This window comes from Rutilus rutilus (assembly GCF_951802725.1).
Source record: "Rutilus rutilus genome assembly, chromosome: 15".
In the NCBI taxonomy this organism is placed as follows: Eukaryota; Metazoa; Chordata; class Actinopteri; order Cypriniformes; family Leuciscidae; genus Rutilus; species Rutilus rutilus.
This window is the reverse complement of record NC_140220.1, coordinates 11,974,756-12,001,905: the sequence shown is the minus strand read 5'-3', so window position 1 is coordinate 12,001,905 and position 27,150 is coordinate 11,974,756. Positions and strand designations below refer to the sequence as shown.

Below are 27,150 nucleotides of genomic sequence, written 5' to 3'. Positions count from 1 at the left end.
TCAGAGAAAGGCGGACCGCACTCGGACACATTTCTAACCGGCATGCATCTCGCGCTGATCACCGGTGATCGGTTCTGCGCAGATTTTGCTCATCTCAAACAAGCCTAATTGCTGTGAGGTTCGGGATGTGACGTCCCAGCAAACACATTTGCGTTGTGGCAACATCTGTGGAACGTTGCATTTCTGCTATGGCAACGTCGACGTGCTCGCAACATTGTAACAACGTAGAATTGTAACGCGCCAAGGCTGTAGCAACGTTGTTGCGCGACATTCAGTAAATGAGAGACGACGTTCTGGCCATTTTTTTTAAATGCTAGATATAGATATCCCCCATTTAGCATGTTTTGTGGTTAATTTTTAATTAGTCATATGTTTAAAAAAATATATACTTTTTAAATATTGTTTATCCCTATTATTATTTATGGGCCTAACAGTAAATTCATTATAATCAACATCTGCAAGAGTACACTTTGAAGAGTAAAAATGACATAGAAGGTCACCTAATTCAACTTTATTAAAACTGCATATGGTAATAAAATTGCACTTCCAAAAGTCATACATTTGTGAGAAAACCAAACAGGGAGTGGATTAACGTTAACTAGCATGAGCAGACATGAGAAAATTTAGCAAAGAAACGAATGAGATGACAAATGAAAGGAAAAAAGAAACAGTTGTGCGAGCAGTTACACTTTTTTTTTTTTCTGTGCGTTTCCAAAAAAGAAAAAAGAAGGAAAAGGCATTAACGTGCAACAAGTAGGCTACACGCTGAAATCAATTAACGTTACTCATCATTAAAGTAATTTTGGCTTCATACTTTTGGCATAAAGTTATTAAATATTTGTCATACCTATCAAATCAAGTTGAAGATGTTCAAATAAATGTCACATTAGACAAGGAAGTTGTAGGTTGTGTTTGAATAATTACGGATATTTGGGCCTGCATATAAATAAATTACGCAACAACTCCTTGGCATTTTGACTATAGCGACAACACCACCACTATGCTACTAGCCTAAACCCTTTACTCCGGTACGAAGACCGCGGGTCTTTCTGCCTCCTGGTTGCGTGCGCAAGCAGTGATGACGTCGCCGAGAAATCCATGTATGAAACTGCTTAGTTTGTACATCACGTTTTTCTTAAATTAATTTAAATACTCCTATTTTGCTTTTAACAGTGTTGTCTTGCCAACGTTGAACACACTTTTAGCATTGATTTCCATCTTGAGTCATACTCTGCACTTTATAAATAGCCCAGTTGTTTTTTGTTTTCATTCAGTGCATATTAATTACAACATTTACTAGGATAAGGATTGTTTTGTGCAGTTATTAAACATGTTGGGCTGTGTTTGGTTGCATAAGGTCTGTAAACAGTGAAACTACTCACTTACTACAGACACGTGTCCTTTGGGTTATCACAAATCTACTGTCAGTAATGAGACTTCAAATCCATTGTTCCAATAAACATGGTCAAAGGCTAAAGTTCTCTTTATATAATTTAAGCGATGGCAATATCTCCTACCTCACATACTGTCAGTAAGTATGCTTTTACAGGGGCTGCTCATCTTTACAGTGCTGGCTGTAGCACTTCATGCTGTGAGTGATTTTCTGTAGTTATAATTTACACTTTATAATATTATATTTTAACAGGCTTTGGTCCCTATTGCATATGCACTTATCTGGATATATACAGTGATTTGCTATCTCTAAATGCATTGGGATTAACCATATTCCTGCCATGACTTTCAGATTCCAGTTTCAACTCGTATTCATGGTAAGATTAATGATTTTAATTAATTACTGTAAGTTATGATTTTTTTTTATTTCATTCATCTAAATAAATGTATAACACTATATTTATTACAGAGGTCGAAGATGAACCAAATTTCAACCCTTTCATCAACCTTGGTAAATTGTTTTATGCATTCTGTTACAAAACACTGAGGCAACAAAGTTCCTTTTAATGCTACTGTATATTCAAAGAAATACTTTGAGTTTGATTACTTTGCAAAATATTGTACAAATGCATTATTTTATTACTAATTTTTTTTTAACTTGTTTGTCAGGAGCAAAAACCCGACTGATTGAGGGAGACATAGCCCTACCTGTAAGTGCACAACCATGTCATAATTCAGTTTTGTTGCACTGCTGAAATCTTCTTAATAATATCTATCACTATGTATTGTTGATTTAAAAAACTGTCTATTTAAACCTACATCCCTTTACAGCCTGGTCGAGTTGGTCTTATTAACACAACATACAGATGGAAGTTCCCTATTCCATACATTCTATCTGACAGCCTGGGTAAGTGATATTTACTTGTTTTGCAAAACGTTCAAAAACAAAAACGGACTTATTTGTGTTTTTATAATACTGATTTTCTTCATGGATAAATTCTCCCCATTTTACACAGACCTTAATGCAAAAGGTGCGGTCCATCAGGCATTTGAAATGTACCGTCTAAAGTCATGTGTTGATTTCAAACCCTATGAGGGAGAGAAGACATTTATCAAATTTGAGAAAAGAGATGGGTATGTGTGCAGCCAAACATTTTTCTGTTATAACATCAGCATATTTATGTTGAGCATGCATGAGCACATCCACACAGAATTTTACCACAAATGATAAGTGTGTATATGATAATAATAAGCTCTGCTAAATAAACAAATTATCAAACCATTGTAGCATTCTAATGATGGTGTTTAGCAAATGGGATTCCGCCATCAGACAACGCTTATCGTATATTATAAAACAAAGGAAATCACACTAACAGGACTTGTAATTGCGGTAGGTGCTGGTCCTATGTTGGAGATCTACAGAACGGGCAGGTGCTTTCTCTGGGGTCGGGCTGTGACCATAAGGCTGTGATTGAGCATGAACTTCTGCATGCCCTGGGCTTTTACCATACGCAGTCTCGCCAGGATCGAGATGACTATGTGAAGATCTGGCTAGATCAGGTCACTGAAGGTTAGTTCATTTGTTTTGCATTATTTCCTGTGTAGTTTAATATTCATTACTTACTCTTACAATTTTGCATGTGGCTTTTATTTATAACATAATGTTTTTGTTTCTAGGCATGGAGCATAATTTCAACAAATATGATGACAGTTTTGTCACAGATCTAAATACACCATATGACTACGAGTCTGTCATGCATTATCGTCCATTTGCTTTCAACAAAGACCCCAGTATTCCTACCATCACAACCAACATCCCAGAGTTCTTCAACATCATAGGGCAATACCTGGACTTTAGTGAGATGGATGTTGTCAGACTGAATCGAATGTACAACTGCTGTAGGTTATTAAAAATAATATAGAAATATTAATGCATATACATATACAGTGCTATGCATAAGTGAATACACCCATGCTAAAGTTGACTAAAAAGAGGAATAAAAAATCATATTTTGGAAATTGAACTTAATGCCTTAATTAAAAAAATTAGGAAAAATCCAACCTTTAAGGACACCAATTTTCTTTGTGAATGAATAATGTATCGTAAATAAATAAATGTTCTTCCTTAAAATACATGGTGCATAAGTGTGTACACCCCTATGTTAAATTCCCATAGAGGCAGGCAGATTTTTATTTTTAAGTATTAAAAAAAAATTTTTTTTTAGGATACTATGCATCCTGATAAAGTTCCCTTGGCCTTTGGAATTAAAATAGCCCCACATCATCACATAGCCTTCACCATACCTAGAGATTGGCATGGTTTTTTTTCAGTTAGCCTAATAGCTAGTTTGATTTGCATTGAGAGATGATCTTATGGAAAGTACCCCATGCCAATCTCTAGGTATGGTGAAGGCTATGTGATGATGTGGGGCTATTTTAATTCCAAAGGCCAAGGGAACTTTATCAGGATGCATAGTATCCTAAAAATAAAATAAAAAAAATACTTAAAAATAAAAATCTGCCTGCCTCTATGGGAATTTAACATAGGGGTGTACACACTTATGCACCCTGTATTTTAAGGAAGAACATTTATTTATTTACGATACATTATTCATTCACAAAGAAAATTGGTGTCCTTAAAGGTTGGATTTTTCCTAATTTTTTAAATTAAGGCATTAAGTTCAATTTCTAAAATATGATTTTTTATTCCTCTTTTTAGTCAACTTTAGCATGGGTGTATTCACTTATGCATAGCACTGTATATATATATATATATATAATTTTTTTTTCTTTTTCAGCCTCTTCTCTTACCCTCCTGGACCAGTGCGCTTTTGAAAACATAAACATTTGTGGGATGGTACAGAGTTTGACTGACGATGCTGATTGGGTCCATCTTAAGAGTTCTCCTGGCTCCGAGGATCATACTCTCAATGGACTATGCAGAGGTTACAAATCTCCATTGCCTGAAATATACATTTTCCATTGTGGCTGCCGTTTGGCCAATTTAAATAACGTTTTTTATTTATTTATAGATTTAGGATATACTATGCACTTTGACACCTCCACTGGAAGTGCAGAACAATCCGCGCTCCTTGAGTCCCGCATCCTATATCCTAAGAGGAAGCTGCAGTGCCTGCAGTTTTTCTACAAAATGACAGGGAGTGGAAAGGACAGGCTAGTGATTTGGGCCAAGATGGATGATGGAACAGGAACCGTGCGAAAATTAAAGAAACTGCATACAATCTGGGGTAATTGTTTTCCTTTTTGAACTACTAGTAGCTTAGACTCTTAAAAATAAAGTAAGAACCACTGGAAACATTCCATTCCACAAAAGACCACTAAGAAAAAATGGTTCTTTTAAGAACTGTTCACTGAAAGACTCTGGGAAAACAAAACCCCCAATTTGTAAGTGTAAATTGCAGGAAAGCTTTAAGATATTATACATGATTGTAAAATAATTTGAAATAAGCATTTCATGTCCACATATTCATGTATTAATTTAGTGAGTGACTGTATGATAATCAGAATAATGTACGTAATAATTATCCCTTAAATGATCCCTTATGTAATCCTTTATCATAAAATGAATGTGGCGTTAACAAAAGGCTTGTCTTACCCAGCTGACGAAGACGAAACATGGAAGATTGCTCATGTGCCATTGCAGATAGGAGCAAAATTCCGCTATGCATTCCAGGCAGTGAGAGGAGACCCTGCCAACTCTGGAGGAGGCATATTCATCGATGACATCAGCCTGACTGAGACGCACTGCCCAGCCGCTGTCTGGCGCATCCAGAACTTCTCGAGCATCCTGAAAACAGCCGACTACAACACCGTGCTGAACAGCCCTCGTTTCTACAGTCCTGAGGGTTACGCTTATGGGATTCAAGTACGCCCAGTCTCTAGCTACTCCGATTACACAGGCAACTACACTGGTTTGTACTTCCATCTGGCCAGTGGTGACAATGACATTGTGATGCAGTGGCCTGCTGTGAACCGCCAGGCCACCATAGTGGTGATGGACCAGGATCCAGACATTAAGCTGAGGATGTCCTCTGCTCGTAGCCTCACCACTGACCTGACCACAGGTATGTGGTGATGGCTTCTATTGTGATATATATATATATAAATATATGAATATATATGTGATATAACATGTTCTTTTTGTTTTCCTGTTCTTTAGCCAATGGAGACAAACTAATATGGGACAATCCAAGAAAGTTTGGGACCTTTGACCCAAGCTGCCAGTGTTATCGAGGAGAGTCAGTGGGATGGAGGACTTTCATAAAACACTACGACTTACGTAGACGGAATTACCTGAAAAATGATGACCTCATCATCTTTGTTGACTTTGAGGGTACGTTTACACTGAGTAACACATTCTGTCTTAGAAATTAATTGTGTTACTGTCTAATAGTTTGCTTTTGTGTGTCTCTTTAAAGACTTAACAAGCCTGATAAATAGTGAAGTTCCAGTTGCACCAAAGGTTTGAGGCTGATAAGTGTGTAAGTGAGCTCAGTTACCATAAATACAGCAGTTCTGTTCTTTCAGAACAATAAACTATAAATAACTTTGCAACTACATGTCAACTAACTCTCATTAATTTGCAACTATACGTCAACAACAAAAATTAATTAGAGTATAAAGTAGACTTTTAGGTCATGGTTAGTAGAATAAGTTGAAATGTACTTGCAAAGTAACTTATAGTTAGTAGAATGTCTGTTGGGAGAGCATCAAAATAAAGTGTATTCAGCAGACATTAAGCAGACAATCTGCTAATAGTCTAATAACCCTTGCAATGTATATATTATTCAGTAAAATATCTAAAGTGGACTATCGAAATAAAGTGTTACCACTTAAGTTTAACTACCTCTGCTTTAGATCTACCAATAACTAATTAAGAAATAATCAGTTGTTTGATAAATGACATACAGTATGATATGTTTGTGAAATTGTATGAGAGAATTTACTTTTTTATCTCTTTGAAACAGGTGCCTGTCTGAAGAGAGAAAGCCGTGTGCATTGTGGAGAATGTCATCTAACACATCTTAGAATGGAATTATGATGATTACTACAAAAATGTGTTTGATATACTCACTCTGTACTCTAACTTTTTAAACATTCCCAATAAAGTCTGAAATGAAACTCTTTTACCAAACGTCATATTAATGCAGTCAATAATTGTGAATATCTTACACATTGCACTGGCATCTGAAGTGATACACCTGCATGCAGTTGAAACCTTGTTAGTTTTCTGTGTGCACTTTACTGTTAAAATGTAATATCTTAATCTTATCTGAAATCTGATATGACTGTTTTCACCTATGTTGCAGTGCTGAGGTTATACTCATCTCCATATCTTGGCCTGCAGTAAACCTTTAACTCTATTCCTCTTATCTTTTATTTTGAGTTTGCAGATCAGATATCAAAAAGTCCTTTTACACATAAGCTTTTGTGCTTTAAAGTCACCAGAGTTCACCAATCAAAATGGTCAATTCTTCTTTTTTAATGGAATGTTACAGTATTATAAATGATTTATCGGTGCACATTATTATTATTTTTAAATTCATGTGCCCTCGTAATCTTTGATAAAAACTTCCCCTCCCACTTGCAATGACTTCTCTTCTCTTCTCTTCTCTTCTCTTCTCTTCTCTTCTCTTCTCTTCTCTTCTCTTCTCTTCTCTTCTCTTCTCTTCTCTTCTCTTCTCTTCTCTTCTCTTCTCTTCTCTTCTCTTCTCTTCTCTTCTCTTCTCTTCTCTTCTCTTCTCTTCTCTGATGATGTGTTTAATGGAGCGAGGACAACCTATCACTCACATGATCAAACAACAATAGCAAACCACAATGATCCAACAATGATTCACTCAGATATACATCACAATAGAGAAGAAAAGCCTATCGCAACTTCTGTTCCTTGCTGACTTTATTATACAAAAAATGGGTTACCAAATATTAATTTAAATTCAGGACCATGTTGTTATGGCTTTAGTTACTTAGTTGTATGATTTTCTACAACATTTCAAGCATAATCAATGCGTATTTTTCGAAGATTTCAGTTTTTAGTTTAGCCCATTAAATACAACATTGCTGCTAAAAAATGATCTAAATAAGTCTGAATCCCATTTTTCTTTGCTCATCAGATGTTATGAGCGACACAATGTAAATATATCCATTTTGACAGATTTAATTCCTGATACTGTTATCATAAATAAGGATAAAGATAAAAAAAAAGATAAAGAAGAAAGAGATAAAGATAGATATAGAAGAGCTGATGCATGCAGTAAACAGACACTTCACAATACACATGACAGGCCACTAACTAACTGGTCCATCCACGTGTGTTATTTCACCTGGTAATTGTCTGTGCTTCTCAGATCAAAGTTCTACTCCAACTCTGACTTTATTGGTATATTTGTAAGTGCGCTAAACCCTGTTGTCGTCTCCTGGAGTTAACATGGACTCTGTTTGGAGAATCATTCTCTTCATAGTACTTCTCATGTTCAAGGTATTTTAAACTTTATTGTTATTCATTTTTAAATGTAAAAACCTCTTGACATTTTTAGTTATTGTAAAGCAAACACATCCAATGAAAATGTATTAATCTAATCTATAATCAATCAATCTTGCAGGTGCATGCTATTCCAACACAATATGGTACAATATTTTAAACATTTTAAAGATCATGTTCAATTAGAATTTTTATCTTCATAGAGCTTCTTACACGTTTGTATGCTTTATTAAATATTAGGCAAGGATGCAGATGCAGGTGAATTACGGGAGGACATTCTTGAAATCAATTTAGGTTTGTATAAAAGCAAACAGTTTGCCATACAAGCATAAGTGTTTTACATGCAATACAATCTTATTATACATATATTTGTCAGTTTGTCATGAGAAAAAAAATATATTTTAAAGGATCTGAATTTATCCATTTAATTGAAACATTTCAGATTCCCAGAGAGATTTGTTTGAAGGAGATATTGCTGGAGATGTAAGTCTTTCTTTTAAAAACCAAATGTCCTTTGTCCTCTACTGCCTTTTGTTTTTATTTGATCATATTTTCTATTCAATATTTTAATTCCTAAAATGAACTCTTATCTTAGCCACGAAGAAATGCAATATTAGATGAAAAAGCAAGATGGGAGTTTCCCATTCCATACATACTCACAGATAGTTTGGGTGAGATTATTTATTATTTTCAAATGCAAAATCAACAAACTGATTCCAGGATGAGAATATTCATATAGCTTCACTTGTTTAGATCTTAATGCAAAAGGAGTGATCCTTCAAGCATTTGAAATGTATCGTCTCAAGTCTTGCGTGGACTTTAAGCCCTATGAAGGAGAGAGCACCTATATTTCTTTCACAAAGCTGGATGGGTAAGTAAAAATCAACCTGGTCTGCTTTTCCCAAAAGCATCGTAAGCCTGCTTTTGCAGTTTTGTTTTTGTCATTGTTACAGATGTTGGTCATTTGTGGGAGATTTAAAGAATGGGCAGAACGTCTCCATAGGGGACAGATGTGACACCAAGGCCATTGTAGAGCATGAACTTCTCCATGCACTGGGTTTCTACCACGAACAGTCTCGCTCTGACAGAGATGACTATGTTCAAATCTGGTGGGATCAAATCATTCCAGGTTATTTGCATTTATTTTTATTATAAAAGTGCATCATGAATCTCTCTTTTAGTTTCGTGCAAATTTGTGATTTGCATTGCAAAAATAGGGAAGGAAGGGACAAATGTAATGCCTCTTTCCTTTTGTCATCCACATTTGTGCAGGAAAGGAGCACAATTTCAATAAGTATGAGGATGATTTTATAACCGATTTGAACACGCCCTATGATTATGAGTCCATCATGCACTACAGGCCTCTGTCTTTCAACAAGGACCCTGATATTCCCACCATAACCACTACCATCCCTGCCTTCAATAACGTAATAGGACAGCGCTTAGACTTCAGTGCTCTTGATCTGGAAAGACTGAATCGCATGTATGAATGCAGTAAGTTCTGATATTTAACAATTGCCTCAGGCTCTTACAAACATTACAAACAGCGCTTGACATATTTTGTGCTTGAAAAAACATTCCATACTTGCAGTATTGCCATATCAACTTGGTTTCTTTCAGCTGCAACCCACACTCTTCTGGATCAATGTGCCTTTGAGCAGATCAACATTTGCGGAATGATTCAGTATGATGAAGATGATGCTGACTGGGTCCAGACATTGAGCTCTACAGATGTAAAGGACCACACACTTGCAGGAAACTGCAGAGGTAATTTCAGCTGAACACTTCAATTTATTTATTTAAATGGGACAGTGCATATTCATGAACGTACAATCAAAGTTGAACGTAAATACGCCGGATTTAGCACAATGCTAATTTCCATCCGTAGTCCCAAAACACTTTTGTTTATAGAATAAAGCATCGTCAGGGCTCAACAATAATATATATATATATTTAATATAAAAAATAAATAAAAATAAAAAACCTTAGGCTACATGATGCGAAATCAAACTTTTTGATTTACACACATTTAAAGTGACATGACGTGAAGGCCAAGTATGGTAACCCATACTCTGAATTTAACCCTTCCATGTTAGTGTACACACATTAGGAGCAGTGAGCAGTGAGTAGTGAACACACACACACACAGCAAACCGTGAGCAGCAACCTTTTGCTGCGGTGCCCAGGTAACAATTGGGGAAACCTTCCCTTGCTCAAGGGAACCTCAGTCATTTTCTGCCGGTATGGAGAATCGAATCCGCAACCTTTGGGTTACCAGTCTGACTCTCTAACCATTAGGCCATGACTGCCCCAAATTTGATGTAATTTGGTGGAAAAACATGACTGATTTCCAAGACTATCACAAGTTACTCTTAATTTGAATAAATTCTCTTCTGTATTCATAACCTAGTTAGAATTTCCTTATTTGACAACAATATTCAATATATTATATATAGCCATTGAATGCCATTTTGCATATGTTTTATTTTTATAAGATGCAGGCTATTTTATGAAGTTTGACACCGCTAACAAGGCTAAGGGACACAGTGCTTTGTTGGAGTCACGGATTCTTTACCCCAAGAGAAACCAGCAGTGCCTTGAGTTCTTCTACAAGATGACTGGAGACTCTAGTGACCAGCTCATCATTTGGGTCAAAAGGGATGATGGAACTGGCACTGTTCACAAAATCAAAAAAGTTCACACAATCACAGGTCAGCTACGGCCAAACGTTACTGTATATGCACTCACACACACACACAAACATTTATATATATATATATATATATATATATACACTGAACAAAATTATAAACGCAACGTTTTTGCCCCCATTTTTTTTGCTGCACATTTTAGACATACTGTTTAATCAGCATCTTGATATGCCACCTGTGAGGTGGATGGATTATCTCGGCAAAGGAGAAGTGCTCACTAACACAGATTTAGACAGATTTGTGAACAAATATTTGAGAGAAATAGGCCTTTTGTGTGCATAGAAAAAGTCTTAGATCTTTTTGAGTTCAGCTCATGAAAATTGAGGGCAAAAACAATAGTGTTGTGTTTATAATTTTGTTCAGTATATCTGAACAATTTGTACAATCTGTATATTTGTATATATATCAAATCTCAGCTGTAATTTTTTTTAATTTAGTCGCAAAATATAACTATATTAATGCCCAGCTCTAAACTGCTAAAAGCAACCAGAGCATGAAGATATTAAGATATTATAAACATTAACATCATGTTTTTCTATAAAGCTGCTGTGTGCAAACAACTGATTTGTCTTGACTACTGACAATTGACTCAAAATATCTCTTCTGATAGCCTACTATGATTATGTATTAGATATTGAATACTGTGCACCTCTTTGATTTCTTTAGGGGATGGGGATGAGTCATGGAAGATTGCACACGTCACTCTAAATGTTGAGGAAAAGTTCCGGTACTTCTTCCAGGGTATTGTTGGCTCCAACAAAACATCAGGAGGGATCTTTATAGATGACATTACTCTGACTGAGACATCATGCCCAAATGCTGTCTGGAGGATTCAGAACTTCACCAGCCTCCTTAATACTATCCCACAGGGTGACAGAGTTCAGAGTGCTCGTTTTTACAACTCTGAGGGTTACGCTTATGGAATTAATGTGTATCCAAATGGCAGGAATAACTCCGCTGAAGAGTTTGTTGGGATCACTTTTCACCTCTTCGCTGGTGAGAATGATGCTGTATTAGAATGGCCTGCAGCGAATCGGCAGGTCACTATTACGGCTATGGATCAAAATCCAGACACACGACTTCAAATGTCTAACAGCAGAAGCTTCACCACTGGTGCGTCTGTCTGTCTATCTATCTATCTATCTATCTATCTATCTATCTATCTATCTATCTATCTATCTATCTATCTATCTATCTATCTATCTATCTATCTATCTATCTATCTATCTATCTATCTATCTATCTATCTATCAGTCCATCCATCCATCTATCCATCTTTGATTTCACATTGCAGCATCAAGGAATTATGAATGATTTAATGACCCCTATTAATCACTCACTTAGATGCTGACATGCGGTGGAGTAAACCATCTACGTCTGGAGAATGGGACGAAAACTGTTTTTGTTTCAGAGGTCCAGAGTTTGGTTGGGCCACTTTCATCTCACACGATCAGCTCCATAGGCGTGACTTCCTCAAGAACGATGACCTGATCATCACTGTTAATTTCGATGGTAATTTTGATCATGCAGAACTGTTCCACCCATCACTATAATTAGTGTAGTTACAGCTATTTGGATAATGTTAATTGTTAAAAGTGTGTTTTACTTTAACAACCAGATTTGGCACATCTTGTCAAATCTGAAGTTCCAACCAAGCTCCAACTCTCAAGCAACCCCCAGCCTGCAGAAGAAAGCTTTGAGAGCCCAAAAGTCCGGGTGCCACGAGCGATCAGCGACCCATGTCAGCCAAACCCCTGCCGTAATGGAGGAGCTTGTGTCATACATCAGGGGAGAGCAACATGCAGGTTCGTGAACCTATCTGACCGTCATCTCAGCGTTTTTAATTATAAAACCACAGTTTGTTGTTTAAGAATGAAAAAATGCTTGCGTTTGCGTGGCTTATATGGTGACAGTTATATGTCTTCTGCAGGTGTGTCTCTGGACAGGCCATTGTGTACACAGGAGACACTTGTGAGAAACAGCACTTTGATGGAGGAATTCTGGGAGTTTTGATCGGTGGTGCTGCAGGAACTGTAGCTCTTACTGTTGCCATTATAGCGGTGATCTACAGGCAGAACTAAACCTATTTCATCATATTTGACATCTGAATAACCACTCTGTGATAAGCAAAGTATTTTATTGATGAACCATCTTACAATAGTATGCCCAAGATCTTTTATTCATAATAAAACTTGTGTTATTAACAATCTCATCTCTCTTTTTTTCCATATCCCTTTACACGAAAAAAGTAAATCGGTCTAACAAGAGAAAAACCAAAAAGCTCAAGAAGAGTGCATAGATGTGTTCAATTATCATTGGTTCATCAGATATTTTGTCAGAATTACTAAATAGCAGAAAATTATGTCATAGTTCCATATGTTTGGCAAAATAGAAGCAGAGCTAAAACTAATTAGATTACAACCAAGGTAAGTGACCACATTTTACATTGCATTAAAAGAGATAGACATTTTCATAGGACGATTGTTCATAAAGACAACAACAATCTGGGTATCGCTACATATATACAGCAGCACTTTATATTGTTCTTTTAAAAACACAAACACAAACATCTATTATATTTTTTTGTTGTTTGTTCCTAAGTTTATGCAGTAAGTAAAAAGAGACGACCACAGCCTATACTTTGTTTCAAAGATGTTAAGTCTTTACAAAAAGAACTTTTAGGTCTTCACCAAACAGTTGTGCTTCTGCTCCTCTTTTTGTTTCTGCTGTGGGTTCAGAGGTGGATCAATGTCCTATAATGTTTTACATGCTCCTTCTGCAATACAAATCAGAAACAGAAATTTTATTAAAGAAAATGTTGTCTTCAAGTCATTTAGCTGCCTTTGAATTGATGAACGTATTGTTATTTTCCTATAAAACTGTTTTAAAACAATCTGTATAAAAAGCTACCTATATAAATAAAAGCGATTTGACTTAAATCTTACGTAATAATTCCTGGTTGTCAATCAAACAAGGGAATTAAGCTGTATCAAAAACTTACCTTGTGTGCATTTATTTGAATGGATCATTTATTTTGCGACAGATGTTGCTGTTCCTTGTTCTTTTCCAGATTTCTGTGGGTGGAGGGGGGGGTTGTTATAATGTTATGTTTCATAATGTTATTTAAATATTATTTATTATTTAATAATTAAATAATATTTAAAATAGTATTATTTTATTTTAACATTACATTTTGCAATTATTATTTGTATTATATTTTTTCTCCTAACTTTGCTGTGGCATGGCATTTGATTTTTTTTTAACACGGCTTCCCCAGAACTTACCCCCAGAACTATTTTTAATATTTCATCTCGGACCTGTAGAAAAAAAAAGAAAAACAGGTAAGTGTCCTGTGGTCCTAACTGTACTAAACATCTTCAATGTCAATTAAATGCATACCCTTTTTTCTGCAAAACATCCTGTCAACAAGATGAAGAAGCCCTAGAAGGTATAAATGATACAGAGGCATAAGGTATAAATGATTCAATATATATGTCATACTATTTAAAGTGTAATAATTTCCGTTTAGAGATGGGAATACCTGCAGGGAGTTGACTATGGTGAATGCGTAATGCACTAAGTATGTAGTAAACTGTGTAAAGTCGTCCATCAGAAACACTAAAAGTCCCAGAATCCAAGTCCCACCAAAAACAGGTGTGAGAAAGATAATCACTTTGATTATGCTTTTTGCTGCATCTTTGTCCCCCTTTTTGTTGGTCTCAGCTCCAGACGGCTTTAAAACCGTCGCAATGACCACCACCATGGAAGCCACGTTCACCAGCACGATGGTCCCAACTGGAAAGAGAAATGCGTGGATGGATCCTTGCATGGTTGACTGATAGGTAAGCCAGCATGTTTTCGAGCTGTAATACGGGATGTCAGTTGCTTGATCATAGTACACGTATGTGACCGCCACAGTCACTGTTGGACAAACATAGCCGATGGTGAATCCGAGGATCATGTACATCTTTTTCCCAATGTGGCTGAAGACGAAAATGAGCTGGTGGACCAACATGACACTCAGACACAGCATCCAAAAGAACATCGCCAGGAAGAAGTAATGCTTCATCACCACCAAAACAAGGCACAAGGTTTCATTTAGGATTGATGGGAAAGAGGAAGCTAAGAAGCTACAGTCGGCCAAAAGCAGACACAGTGAGATGTTGAGGAGAGAAGTGTGCCGGAAGTGAGAGAGGCTGGATTTAACTACGGCGCTCCAGACCAAACACTCGATGATGATATAGACGATGAGAGAGCATATGGAGATTCCCAGTCCGATGTACGTGAGCTGATCTAGAAAAGGCATGCTTACTGCATGCTTGGACATGAGCATGGAGAAGGAGGTGAGATGGTTGCATTCACAGTAGGCGGTGTTCCCGGGACCTTGAACATAATTGCAACCTTCGTCTGACCATCTCTCCTCCGAGACGTTCCAAAACACGCATTGCATCGTGGCACTGCTGCCCTCATCATTTGGAAAAGCCAGTCTGATGTTCACCGAAGGCTGAGTGTTGTTCTCAACTGTGCTGGATACGACTATGCTAGGAAACAATGAGTTCTCATAACCCAATTTTGGCAAGCGGTTGGCCAAGCTCTGTAATCCTACTGTTTTCACCATATCTGCTGTTGCGTTCAACTCAACTTCCACGTTGAAAACGGTTTTGTTGCAAGTGGTGCCACTTCGGCAGATCTGAAGCTGGATGTTTGAGGAGTTGTAGCCCTCACTGGCGTTTATTCTGATGCTTTTTACAAGGCCTTCTACGGATGACAGATATTGTGAGGCCAGTGAACTGCTCTCTTCCTCTTCTCCCCCATTCCAGGTTACGTTCAACATGCTGCTGGCTGATTCAATGAAATCCTACAAAGAGAACAGATTTTCTACTGAAACAGCAAATTTCTCAAAGCAACACATTTTCACTCCGAGCCTGTCACACATTGACGCTTGGTCAGGACCCTTCAGCGTAATTTTTTAACGCACAGGGTAGCCCTTTAGCGTAATTTTTTGACGTGCAGGGTAACGTTACTCCATTGCTTTCAATGAGTAATCTTTGGCATCATACACAGATGCGTTGGGCATGGAATTTTAGTGTCATGATGAATTGGGTTATAATTTTGCCATTATGACATGTTGGAGTGTGATTCTCAATTTAATCAGCCAGCATCATTTATTTACATTTATTGATTTATTTTATTTACACTATTTAGACAAGTTTGAACACGTAACCAAACCAAACCCTACACCTAAACCTACTCATTTGTATATTATATGATATAAAACACAGGCAGATACGACAATAGGCACAATTTATTCAAAAAGTACAAATATTCCAAGTGTTCCGAGGCCAAACGATTGATTTGTGTGAAGAAAAGTCTCAAAAACGATCATCGTCTCCATCCCCCGTAGGCTAGATCATGCCATAGATTTTACAAATGCAAAGAACTATGTGTTCTATATCTGACGCACAAGGCAAACAACTGAAAGCAATGGAGTACCCTGTGGGTCGAAAAATTACGCTAAAGGGGTACCCTGTGCATTAAAAACTTATGCAGAGGGGTTCTGACCAAGCATCAATATGTGACGAGATGGGTGTGAGAACGTGTTGTTCAAAGTATACAAACATTTTGATAATGTTACAGTCTGAGTTACATTTCAGACTTTAACATGATCAGAACCTGAAGATGTAGCTCTCAATATGGGTACCTCCAATTTTCTAAATGTTATATTATATTGAAAATGTAATGAAGAATTCTAGTAATATTTTTTTTTTTATATCGAATTTTTTATATTTATTTTTTATATTCATTGATAATTAAGTAAGCAATAAAAAGACTCAAGAGGCTGTGCTGTATCGTTCGCTGAGTGCCAGCAACCCTTTCAGCCCTAACTTATTCATGATACAGCACTAGCCTTGAGTACCTTATTGCTTTATAAAATGGTTACCACACAATGCAAATATTAAAGGCAAAAAATATGTATCAATACAACTTTCAGGAAGTAAAATCACTAAAAGCCTTCCTTTCGCTGGAAAAAATAGTCCCAGACCGTGAACAGCAACAGCAGTTACATTATTTCGCCATTAGATGGCGGAAAAGACTGTCTTTATGAGTGAGTCAGTCAGTAGAGAAGACTTTTATATTGAAAGGACTGAAACTTGTGCACACGGAGAAGCAAGACGCAACTGACAAATGACTAGCCTAACTGTTAAAAGGACAATATATTGCTGCGGACATTCACACGGATGTTTTATTACGAATATAGCACTGACCTATAACACTCAGTTTCTAAAAAGTTTGAAATCTAATTTGAATTGTTAAAACAAACAACAACAGCACATGAGGAGCTTGAACTCATTCTCTCGCTGCTAGTACAGGTCAAGCGCTACGAACCGGAAGTAGGCAACCAGAGTCGTCGTCATGGCAGCGCGCATTGTTTAGACTGAGCAGAATAAGGTGGATAAGCTTCAATGAACAAATTACAATATCATTGAGAACATACGTTTACGTTGCTAAGAGTGGTTGCTAGGGGTGTTGTGTAGTGATACATAGAACCGTTGGGTGAAGCGGTCATAGCCATAGATATCATATAATAAAGGCTAGATGTCTCGTCCGCGCTGCTGGCCAATGGAGGTCGGCGTCCGCACACGGCGGCCATCTTACCACAGGGTGCTCGCTCACTAGTAACATGGTGCATGTACTTTTAAATAACCATAACTTGCTCAATTTTCAAACGATTTTCAAACGGTTTGGTTTGTTATAAACGTCAGAGATGTAGTTATGACACTGCATACATATGAATAATTCTAACAATGGACTTCCATATGAAAGAATTATAGCCACGTTAATAACGTTTGTAAGAAACCAAACCGTTTGTAAATCCGTCAAGATTTCAGCGAGATAAGAGGATTTGTGTGCGCGCTGATCACTCACCTTAATTCACAGCTTCCCTGTGGTAAGATGGCCGCCGGTGATGCCGGAAGTGACTCCGCCGTAAGACATCTAGCCTTTATTATATGATATCTATGGTCATAGCCGTGTTTTATCATGAATAAAACACAGCTATTGACCAATCAGAATCAAGGACGGGAACTAACTGTTTTATAATAACTAATAATTTGTATTATTTGAATTAATTATATAATATAATGATTTAAAATGTGAGCTGTCAAAAGGGAGTGAAATAGTTTAAATGCTTACTCCAAGAAGGTTCTCGCCTAGTGGCATGTTTACTGATGCCTTTTTCATAGTTTGGAAAACATTAACTGCAGTTTTGACATCACCAAAACTGTTCTCGTCATCTTCGGATGTGTTGTTTTTCAAACTCTGAAAGATTAACTGAGCGCCCTCTTGTGTTGCTCCAAGTCCCTTTTCAAAATCCTGGAGTGACATAAAAATTAGACATTTTCACATTAAAGACATACTTCACATGCCATAGTTGTGTCAGGTCACTCAGAATCAGTCAGGTCTATATATTTGCATACCTTTGCTTGCAAAGCTAAATTATTCAGGACTGCTTTAACACACAGAGAGACTTCTTCACCCCATTTTTTCCCATTGCATTTGCGTTTCATTGTGCCCTGTCTCCCTGATGCAATACAGTCTATAACAGCTGTTTCATTATTCTTTGTTTTTGGCCATGTTCTCTCTTCGATTACTTCCACTGCACAAAACAGGTCACTGGCTACAAAAACAAACAAACAGACAAAAATAAAAAAATACAAACATTAGTTTTTTTTTTTTTTTACATTACCAGTCTTTTGTAGAATGGCATACATTTGCATTAGAATATGACTTTCAGTACTTACGGTAAATGATTGGTACTTTTATTGAGCGATTTTGCAGCTGATTCAAAGTGTTCTCAAAAGTGCAACTGGCCTCAAGTGAACTTGGTTTGCCTTCTGCCAGACAATTAACAGGGAATTCTGTTCTATACTTGATTATACCACTGAGCTCTGTAAAACATGGGTAACATTTTTAAATGTGTTCGCAGGTTATGGATAATTGAAATTAACAGTGAACAGTGTATGTGGACACGCCCAAGTTTATGGCACGCCCAACTCAAGAACTTGGGTATCAAAATGATCCCTGATCTTCCCAGTGGTAAATACGACTTGAGAGGGCGTATCCAATTTTTATCTAGGAAACTCGTATTTACGATAACTCTCATAGTACGTGAAGGCAGCATAAAACCATATCTAGTGGCGAATCATCCGAATTTGGAAATGTTTTGAAACCAATGTTCGAACAGTATGATATAGTGCATCCTCATTGGCTGAAATCACGTGACTTGGCGAGTTCGACACAAGCTCCGAACTAAAGAAAATATTTGTAAATGTTTTGAAGCTTCAAGCAGTAGTGTTTTGAAAGCGCCCATCACTAATAATATTGACACAATATTCGTGTTGTTGCTTTGTTGATTATTTTGTCCATTGTAGGCCTAGTGGACGATTTTATTCATAGTGGAAATTTTAAGATAGCATAGGTAGAATTATGTAGGCCTATGTGGACACACTCCAAAATGTATGGATTTCATTCAATTTGATGATTGTAAATGTAGTTTATCACATTTGATTGTTCAAGTTTGACAACCATAAAGTGTCCAAATCACTGATCTATATAGTCATTATATAGATCAGTGGTCCAAATACTTTTTTTTGTAAAGTAGCCTATATTTTTTATATTATATCATTTAAAACCAATGTCTTCTTGATATGTTTTTCTAGAAAAAAATATGCTTGTGCTGTCATGTTTTATAATAAATAAATGTAAATATCCCTTAGTTTAATATTTTGTCATCTAATGAAAAGACATTCATTTATTTAAAAGTATTTCACAAGTTCACACTTACATATAATTAAATAGACTAAAAAGGTTATGCGTATTTGGCGTGTTGTCCCGAGCTCGATATTTGGCCTGAACCCAGAGTACTCCCCATCCCAGGTTGGGATAGGAATTTAGAAGTGAGGAGATGGGATGGTGGAGGGATGCTGGAAAACTGTCGAAGAACAAAGGTACGTCTGCTGTATATATATGTATATGTATACATATAATATATATATATATATATACACACATGTATATACCTCCTGATGCTAATTGAGTGGACTGGATGAGCTCCTCCTATGTTAATTAGGTTAATTATCTGAAAGTGCTCCTCCCAAACTTTGGTAATAAAACATCATTACACATACGTCTAAATACATTTTGGGGCCACTGCAAGCCAGATTTTGATCGCTTGCACTTCACAAATGATGAGCTAAGACACATTTCAACAAAGCTTGACCTGGAACATGTTTACATTTGTGCTACTTGGTAAACTGCTTGATTTTAAAACCTGTCAAATATATTTTATAGAATAAGTATAAACTTTATGTGATTTGAAGCTTCAGTTGATTATTTGCTCTATGAAAGATAAAAGTCAGCTTCATGTGCCATCAAACAGAAGATTTATATATAATATATTACAAATTGATAATTTATTTACAGCTTTACCTTCTGTAATAATTGGTGCACTATTTTCTATACTTCCGAGTTTTACCCGGGATATGTAGGTTTCAGTACTGCTGTCGATGGAACATGAGATGGTTACTGTGGCGGATGATGCTTCAGAGCAATCTATAGTTTGTGGATTGCTTGTCACATTAATCGTTTCTGGCAGCAGTGCAATTTGAATAGGTGCCATGGCCATGTGAGCTATGTTCCCGCTGACAAAAAGGCAGCTGTATATTCCTGGAATATCAAAAAATGACAAAAGTCAGAATAATGTAAATTGTTGTCCCTGTTTCACACATGATTGCATTGACCAACACACCTGACCAGAATCCACTTGTCTTCAGAAGTGCGACTGTTGATGTTTCTGTACAAGTATCTGACAGCATTATTTCACTCCCTGGTCCCAGAATCAATGGCACTTCTTCACCTCTTGACATCTGCCACACACACTTGCTCATAGCCTCTATACTGGTACAGTTCAGCTGTTGTCTTGAATTATAACACACTTTTCCTGTAGGTGCCTCTATGAATACCATTCCTGTAAATTATAATCAAATACTGTGATGGTGAAAAGATTGGTAGGAATGCATAGATAGAACAAGTGATGAAAATATTGGTGTGATTGCAGTGTTTTACCTAGAGACTTAACATTGAGACTGTAAATGGTTGGATCCATCAATATTGTAGCAATTATGCTTTGAACTTTGGAGGTGGCAAACACAGAACTGAGAGACACTGTGAAATTGTGAGCGTATGTAAATGACCCTGTGAGACTGTGACAAAAGAGCGGAAACATTAGTTTCTTGGTTACAAAAACTATTGCAAGCTAGTTGTTATCAAATGAAGAAATGAAAATAACAGAGTATTTCAAGTGGTTATTATTACTTGATTTACTTTCAAATAATAAAATAAAAATGTAAAATGAAATAAAAATTATGAGAAAAATATCTCACAGGCTGCCTTGCATGGTCAACGAGTTGAAGGCATTTAGCACATTAAACGCATTCAGCAGCTGAAAAGCAAATGGGTTAGAATGATGAGTAAGAGATTTGTCATAATTGAATAAATAGCTACTCTGCATTCGTGTTTCAAAATCTTTTCAGTAAAGACAAGAGATATATTACTTTAGTACATGGCTCTCTGGAATATTTGATTCTGTCAAGTTCATGGCGCCATCCAGCGGTAGATACTTTCAAATACTCGTCCGTGCCAACGCTCTCTATAGGCTATCAGTCAGCTCATCACTGAAACCCGCACTACTCCTGCTCTGTTTCATTCAAATTCTGTCTGGTGCTTCCCTGTGTCTCGGTAATCGACTGTATTGTAAATGCCATCAGAAAACGTCAGTTAATAGGTTATAATATTTGGTGACTGGAGAACCGAAGCGTTACAAACTCTGAATTAAAAGCGCTTAAATATCTTCCGTTTTTAATTGAAAATAGTGTTGTGTAAACAGCTAGCCTAGAAATCTAGACGCACTCTAGCGGTAGCAAATGTAATTTGCAGCCAAGGTCATAGCAACTCTCCGTTGGTTTGCGAGCTGGAAAAACCAAACTCTATGCCAATCACATCGAGTTGGTGGGCGGGCTTAACATAATGACGGCAGAGTTGCGACAGTTCCGCATGAATTCCCTGCTACTTGAAACAAAGAAGATGGGTCTTTCGAATCGGCTTTGGCTGCGACTCTGGAAGACTTGGAGTTAAGTTTTTCTTTGAGAAAAGAACAAAGAACGGCACTGAAGTCATTCTTAAAAAAGGAAGATTTGTTCGGAGTTTTGCCGACCGGATACGGCTATCAACTACAGTGCTATGCATAAGTTTAGACACCCATACTAAAGTTGACTAAAAAGAGGAATAAAAAATCATCTTTTGGAAACTGAACTTAATGCCTTAATTAAAAAAATTAGGAAAAATCCAACCTTTAAGGACACCAATTTTCTTTGTGAATGAATAATGTATCGTAAATAAATAAATGTTCTTCCTTAAAATACAGGGTGCATAAGTTTGGACACCCCTATGTTAAATTCCCATAGAGGCAGGCAGATTTTTATTTTTAAAGGTCAGTTACTTCATGGATCCAGGATACTATGCATCCTGATAAAGTTCCCTTGGCCTTTGGAATTAAAATAGCCCCACATCATCACATAGCCTTCACCATACCTAGAGATTGGCATGGTTTTATTTCAGTTAGCCTAATAGCTAGTTTGATTTGCATTGAGAGATGATCTTATGGAAAGTACCCCATGCCAATCTCTAGGTATGGTGAAGGCTATGTGATGATGTGGGGCTATTTTAATTCCAAAGGCCAAGGGAACTTTATCAGGATGCATAGTATCCTAAACAAAAAATAAAATAAAATATAAAAATAAAAATCTGCCTGCCTCTATGGGAATTTAACATGGGGTGTCCAAACTTATGCACCCTGTATTTTAAGGAAGAACATTTATTTATTTACGATACATTATTCATTCACAAAGAAAATTGGTGTCCTTAAAGGTTGGATTTTTCCAAATTTTTTAAATTAAGGCATTAAGTTCAATTTCCAAAAGATGATTTTTTATTCCTCTTTTTAGTCAACTTTAGCATGGGTGTCTAAACTTATGCATAGCACTGTAGCTCCGCTGGTGGTAAACTGCTCTGGTTGGTTGTTGCGCTATCCTATAGCGTGCAGATGGAATTTGATAGACAACCGTTTATCTCGCCCCTCGGATTGAGCCCTGCCAATGGTGTGTTCCCAGACCCAACATCTTAGTCTTGTTCGACTTCATGCAGCTCTGCACAGACCGATCGGCGGCTGACTTGAAGCAGTGCATGCCGGTTAGAAATTTTGTCCGACTTGATACAGCGCCGACGCCACGTGACTGTGACGTATGCCATCAAAGTACCGCGAGAGCGATTCGAGAGTAGCCGGAGAACTCAGCCAGCGCAGCTTCTCAAGAGCGTCTGCACTGGGCTGCACAAGTTCTGGGCTGCGTTCAGCCCCGACAAAACGTTGCACAACGTTTTGAACTTGAACGTGCCCCTGATGACAACACAGCTGTTCCACAATTGGCCGGATTCACCGCATGACAACGATCACGTGTGTTTCGTGTTTATTCTAACACCTTTAGTTCCTCTAAAGCTCACAAATCAGTTTTTTTTATAACAGTAAACAGTTGTAGTTGCAGTGTTATATTGTGTCATGTTTATCAAATTAAAACTGATTAAAAAACGTAGACTCCACTTCATTGATAGTAGCTTATGTTGAACTTTATTCTTGTTCAAATAGACGCTGTGTGAAGCAGTACATAAAGTATTGAATGAAAATGTCTCTGAAACATCTGTGTATTATTTGGCAAATATTGCATTTATTTCACTTCTGCTGTGGTAAAGTATGCAAACACCACGTGAGCGGTCACTAGGGGAACCAGAAAGTGTCGGACTTCAGGGGCATGTTCAAGTTCAAAACGGTGCGCAACGTTTTGCTACGGTTTACGGGTTGAACGTCATGTTTCCTGGAAACGGCGTGCACCGGTGTGCAACGGGGTTTGAGATACGTTTTCTCTTGTTTGGTGGGTGTGTCAGAACTGCAGTCCAATCAGCAGCAACATGTATATAAAGCATGTGGTATTAAAGTGAACTCGCACAATGGGTTCAAGGAAAGTAATTTACAAATGTGTTTGATGCAGCTCGGTATACGCAAAAACTGAGGATATTAGAAGACATGTTTGTCGGAAGTTTTATTGTAAAAAATATAGATATCAACATAATGATGTAGTTGTTTATATTTTTAGCTTCATTGCAAGTGTATTGGTATAGAAATAAACAATGGTAATTAAGTGCTTTTCCTAAAAATGAGAAAGAAAATACAGGGTATTAAAACAGTACCTACAAATAAAGTCAGTATGTGAGGCTAAATAGATGTGTTTTAGTCTGAATTAGGTAAGATGTGTGCTTCCATTTCAGTTTCCACAAATCCCTTCACTCGATTGGGATGTTCTCTTTTGTTCTGGGCGGCAAGTGCAGTAACTGTAACATCGGGCATATTTTGTAGTAGCCTATTAAACACATATTTATACCGACTTCATCAGGCTCCGAAAATTCTTCACAAAGAACACAAAGAATGGCCTTCTCAGCTGCCATAGTTGCAACTCTTGCGTCATCAGAACAGTGTGTTCAACGCATCACCGTTTCTGTTTAAAAAACGTTGTGCAAGGTTTTGTCGGGGCTGAACGCAGCCCAGGTCTCCATTTTCAACTCCTCCCCGCCTGCACGCGGCTACTCTCGCCGATCGGTTACATCCAGCCCCAGCCGATGTCGAACACACCTCTTGATGTGGGTCTGGCGGCTTGTAAGGCTAGTAAACAGCCCCTAGTGTAGGCCTACTAATTGCCTCGCAAAATGAATCACTCGAAACAACACATGCTGGCACATGCACATGATGTTCAAAACTGTGTAAATGCAACGAAAACTCAGGCCAAACATGTATAATGGCATCTTTCACAAACCAACTGCAAATGTTTTCATGAATGTCTATGAAATGTAACCTACAAATAAAAATGCTGCATTTATGCCATGTAAATAAAGCAGCTTTAGATTCGCTCTCGCGATACTTTGATGTATATGCACCAATTTGATCGGCGGGAGCTGCCGGCCTGCCGCGTGCAGGCGGGGAGGAGCTGAAAAAAGTCGGACACTTTCTGCTTCTCGTAGTGACGATGTTTGCACAGCTGAAGTGAAATAAATGCAATATTTGCCAAATACACTGATGTTTCAGAGACATTTTCATTCAATACTTTGTACTGTTTAATACAGCGTCTGCTTGGCAAAATAGTTAAATTAGAAGCAATTAAATATGATTATCCTTTTTGTATTGTTCATGCATAAGTTAAATCGTTAAAATTCATAAAGTTAGTTAAAAATTAACCTACAAGAACAGTTAAAACCATTAGTGTCTGTTTCTTTGGGCCGCTATATGTAAGCAGTCCGCCATATTGCAATGGTCAAAGCCAGTTCGTGACCGTTCAAAATCTAGTTGACTTAGTTTAACCGTATTTATACACATGTATGAATAGACTACAATAGACTTCAGCAGATGATTTTCATAGGATTTAATTGATCATTAATGTTAGATAATTCTGCATTTGCTAAAAATATTGGTTACCATAGTTTAAAAACCCTGTAAAATTTGGGAAATAAAACACAAACTAACACATTATCATCTGTGAAAGGTTATCCCATTTCTTCAGGAATTTAAATCTCTGCGTTTTTTACAAGCAGAGTCTGCGTAATGTTGTGGCATCTTTGAAAACGCATTGATCTTTTACTGCGAGTAATGACAGGATCTGAAATGTTGACCGTTCCAAGATGGAGGATGTGTCAACGTGTCTGGAGCGGTCGAATGTGGAACCAGTGTATACAGAGGCTATATGATTAATGCTGCTTTCATGTCCTATCGAAAATTGTCCCTTCCACCATGTTTAAAGTTTATTGCACGCCCAACTAAGGAACTTGGGTAAATGATCCCTGAGCTTCCCAGTGGTAAATAAGATTTGAGAGGTTGTTCATGTCCAATTTTTATCTAGGAAACTCGTATTTACGATAACTCTGATAGCACGTGAAGGCAGCATAAAACCATATCTAGTGGCAAATCAACCGAATTTGGAAATGTTTTGAAACCAATGTTCGAACAGTATGATATAGTGAAGCCTCATTTGCTGAAATCACGTGACTTGGCGAGTTCGACACAAGCTCCGAACCAAAGAAAAGATTTGTAAACGTTTCGAAACTTTAATTAGTGTTTGAAAGCGCCCATCACTAATAATATTGACACAATATTCATGTTGTTGTACTCGTTACGTTTTATTTTATTCATAGTGGTAGAATTATAGCCCAAAACAATATCACTAATTTCATCTCAAACCAACATTGTGATCACTTATATTTATTTGAAGAGTAGCCGTGTAATAAGCAGGATAACGTACAGTCAGTGGATCGGACATTAGCCTATACCGCAAAATAAATCCAAATACGTTGGCGTCCTGATCGCCCTGTGGGGCTCTATAAGGACCGCCTGACTGTTCGTTCTCCCTTACATATTTAATATAATACTATTCATTTCTGCAGCTGCTTACATATGCTTTTCAGAAAAAGTAATCAATTATTAAATGAGTTAGTGAAATCATACGTACCATGGGTTCGACAGTTGAGGAGCTACCAGTGAGCATGCCAATGAGTGAAACTATACGGATCACAGCAGTGAAACAATCATAAATGTTGTTTGGAGGTGCACTCGTGCAAATTATGAATGGTCTAACTGACTTTAACTTAAATGACAACTTACCATTCACTTTGGGCAGACACAGAGGCGTGACGTATGATATATTTGCCTCACATTTATCCACGTTGCAGCATTTATTTACAGAGTCACACACAAAATTGCTCCAAACATAGTCTGGTCCACACCAGCATGTTGTATTTTGGCCAATTATCTCACACTCTACAACACATGATCACATAATGACTTTACAGCGTATTTATTCTGTTTTGAAATGTAATCTGGCAGGCTGGTTTAATGATACTGAACATTTCACATAGACTTTATTATACAATCAACATCAGAAAAAGAATACATCTCTTACCTGCTGCAATTTCAGCATTTGTGATAGTTACCCCTGTTGTATCTAGAACGGTTCCTATAAGTCCAGGCAGATTGTCTGCAACATTTAAGGTTTTATTCCCCTCAATCATGACCTCTGCCCAATGGGTCACATCTATGGACCCTGAAAACATAAAATGCAAAATTATAAATTTGCTACATATTTTATTTGTGTTTGATGTAACTTTATAGTTTGTGGATTTTAAAACAACTTTTTAAATTATTATTAATGTGGAAAGGACTGTGTCTGGTGAAATTAAAACTTACCCACATGTGAAGTCTGTTGGGTAACAGAAGAAGAAGATAGTCAGTAATTTTGTTCTGCTTCTGCTTTTTTTTTTTTTTTAGTAAACAAATGATCATGATGCGTGATGACAAGAACGGGATTCTTATGTGTTAGAAAATATTATATAGCAGAG

The 27,150-nt window shown here is 37.2% G+C and overlaps 3 protein-coding genes across 3 annotated transcripts; 2 read left to right on the top strand and 1 right to left on the bottom strand.

Moving 5' to 3' along the window:
- The first annotated feature begins 1,517 nt into the window (after positions 1-1,517).
- mep1a.1 (meprin A, alpha (PABA peptide hydrolase), tandem duplicate 1) lies at positions 1,518-6,544 on the top strand. The gene is made up of 14 exons (XM_084431450.1): positions 1,518-1,591; positions 1,745-1,769; positions 1,862-1,903; positions 2,062-2,102; positions 2,224-2,299; positions 2,409-2,526; positions 2,787-2,962; positions 3,070-3,291; positions 4,191-4,337; positions 4,425-4,640; positions 5,013-5,477; positions 5,573-5,746; positions 5,832-5,894; positions 6,381-6,544. Exons 1-13 carry the CDS (start codon positions 1,538-1,540, stop codon positions 5,879-5,881), a joined length of 1,806 nt encoding a protein of 601 aa, XP_084287576.1. The 5' UTR covers positions 1,518-1,537; the 3' UTR covers positions 5,882-5,894; positions 6,381-6,544.
- Positions 6,545-7,753: 1,209 nt separating this feature from the next.
- Positions 7,754-13,287, top strand: mep1a.2 (meprin A, alpha (PABA peptide hydrolase), tandem duplicate 2). Its single transcript, XM_084432232.1, has 14 exons — positions 7,754-7,891; positions 8,016-8,040; positions 8,135-8,188; positions 8,337-8,377; positions 8,490-8,565; positions 8,648-8,765; positions 8,848-9,023; positions 9,167-9,388; positions 9,515-9,661; positions 10,390-10,605; positions 11,272-11,718; positions 11,950-12,117; positions 12,224-12,410; positions 12,536-13,287. Exons 1-14 carry the CDS (start codon positions 7,841-7,843, stop codon positions 12,684-12,686), a joined length of 2,079 nt encoding a protein of 692 aa, XP_084288358.1. The 5' UTR covers positions 7,754-7,840; the 3' UTR covers positions 12,687-13,287.
- On the bottom strand, positions 12,725-26,849 carry adgrf3b (adhesion G protein-coupled receptor F3b). The gene is made up of 15 exons (XM_084432231.1): positions 26,715-26,849; positions 26,417-26,572; positions 26,265-26,314; positions 21,048-21,106; positions 20,731-20,867; positions 20,414-20,632; positions 20,095-20,331; positions 18,408-18,554; positions 18,084-18,283; positions 17,800-17,979; positions 14,147-15,463; positions 14,005-14,046; positions 13,890-13,922; positions 13,607-13,679; positions 12,725-13,381 (listed from the first exon to the last, which is right to left on the bottom strand). Exons 1-14 carry the CDS (start codon positions 26,821-26,823, stop codon positions 13,635-13,637), a joined length of 2,931 nt encoding a protein of 976 aa, XP_084288357.1. The 5' UTR covers positions 26,824-26,849; the 3' UTR covers positions 12,725-13,381; positions 13,607-13,634.
- Between the last annotated feature and the right edge of the window lie 301 nt (positions 26,850-27,150).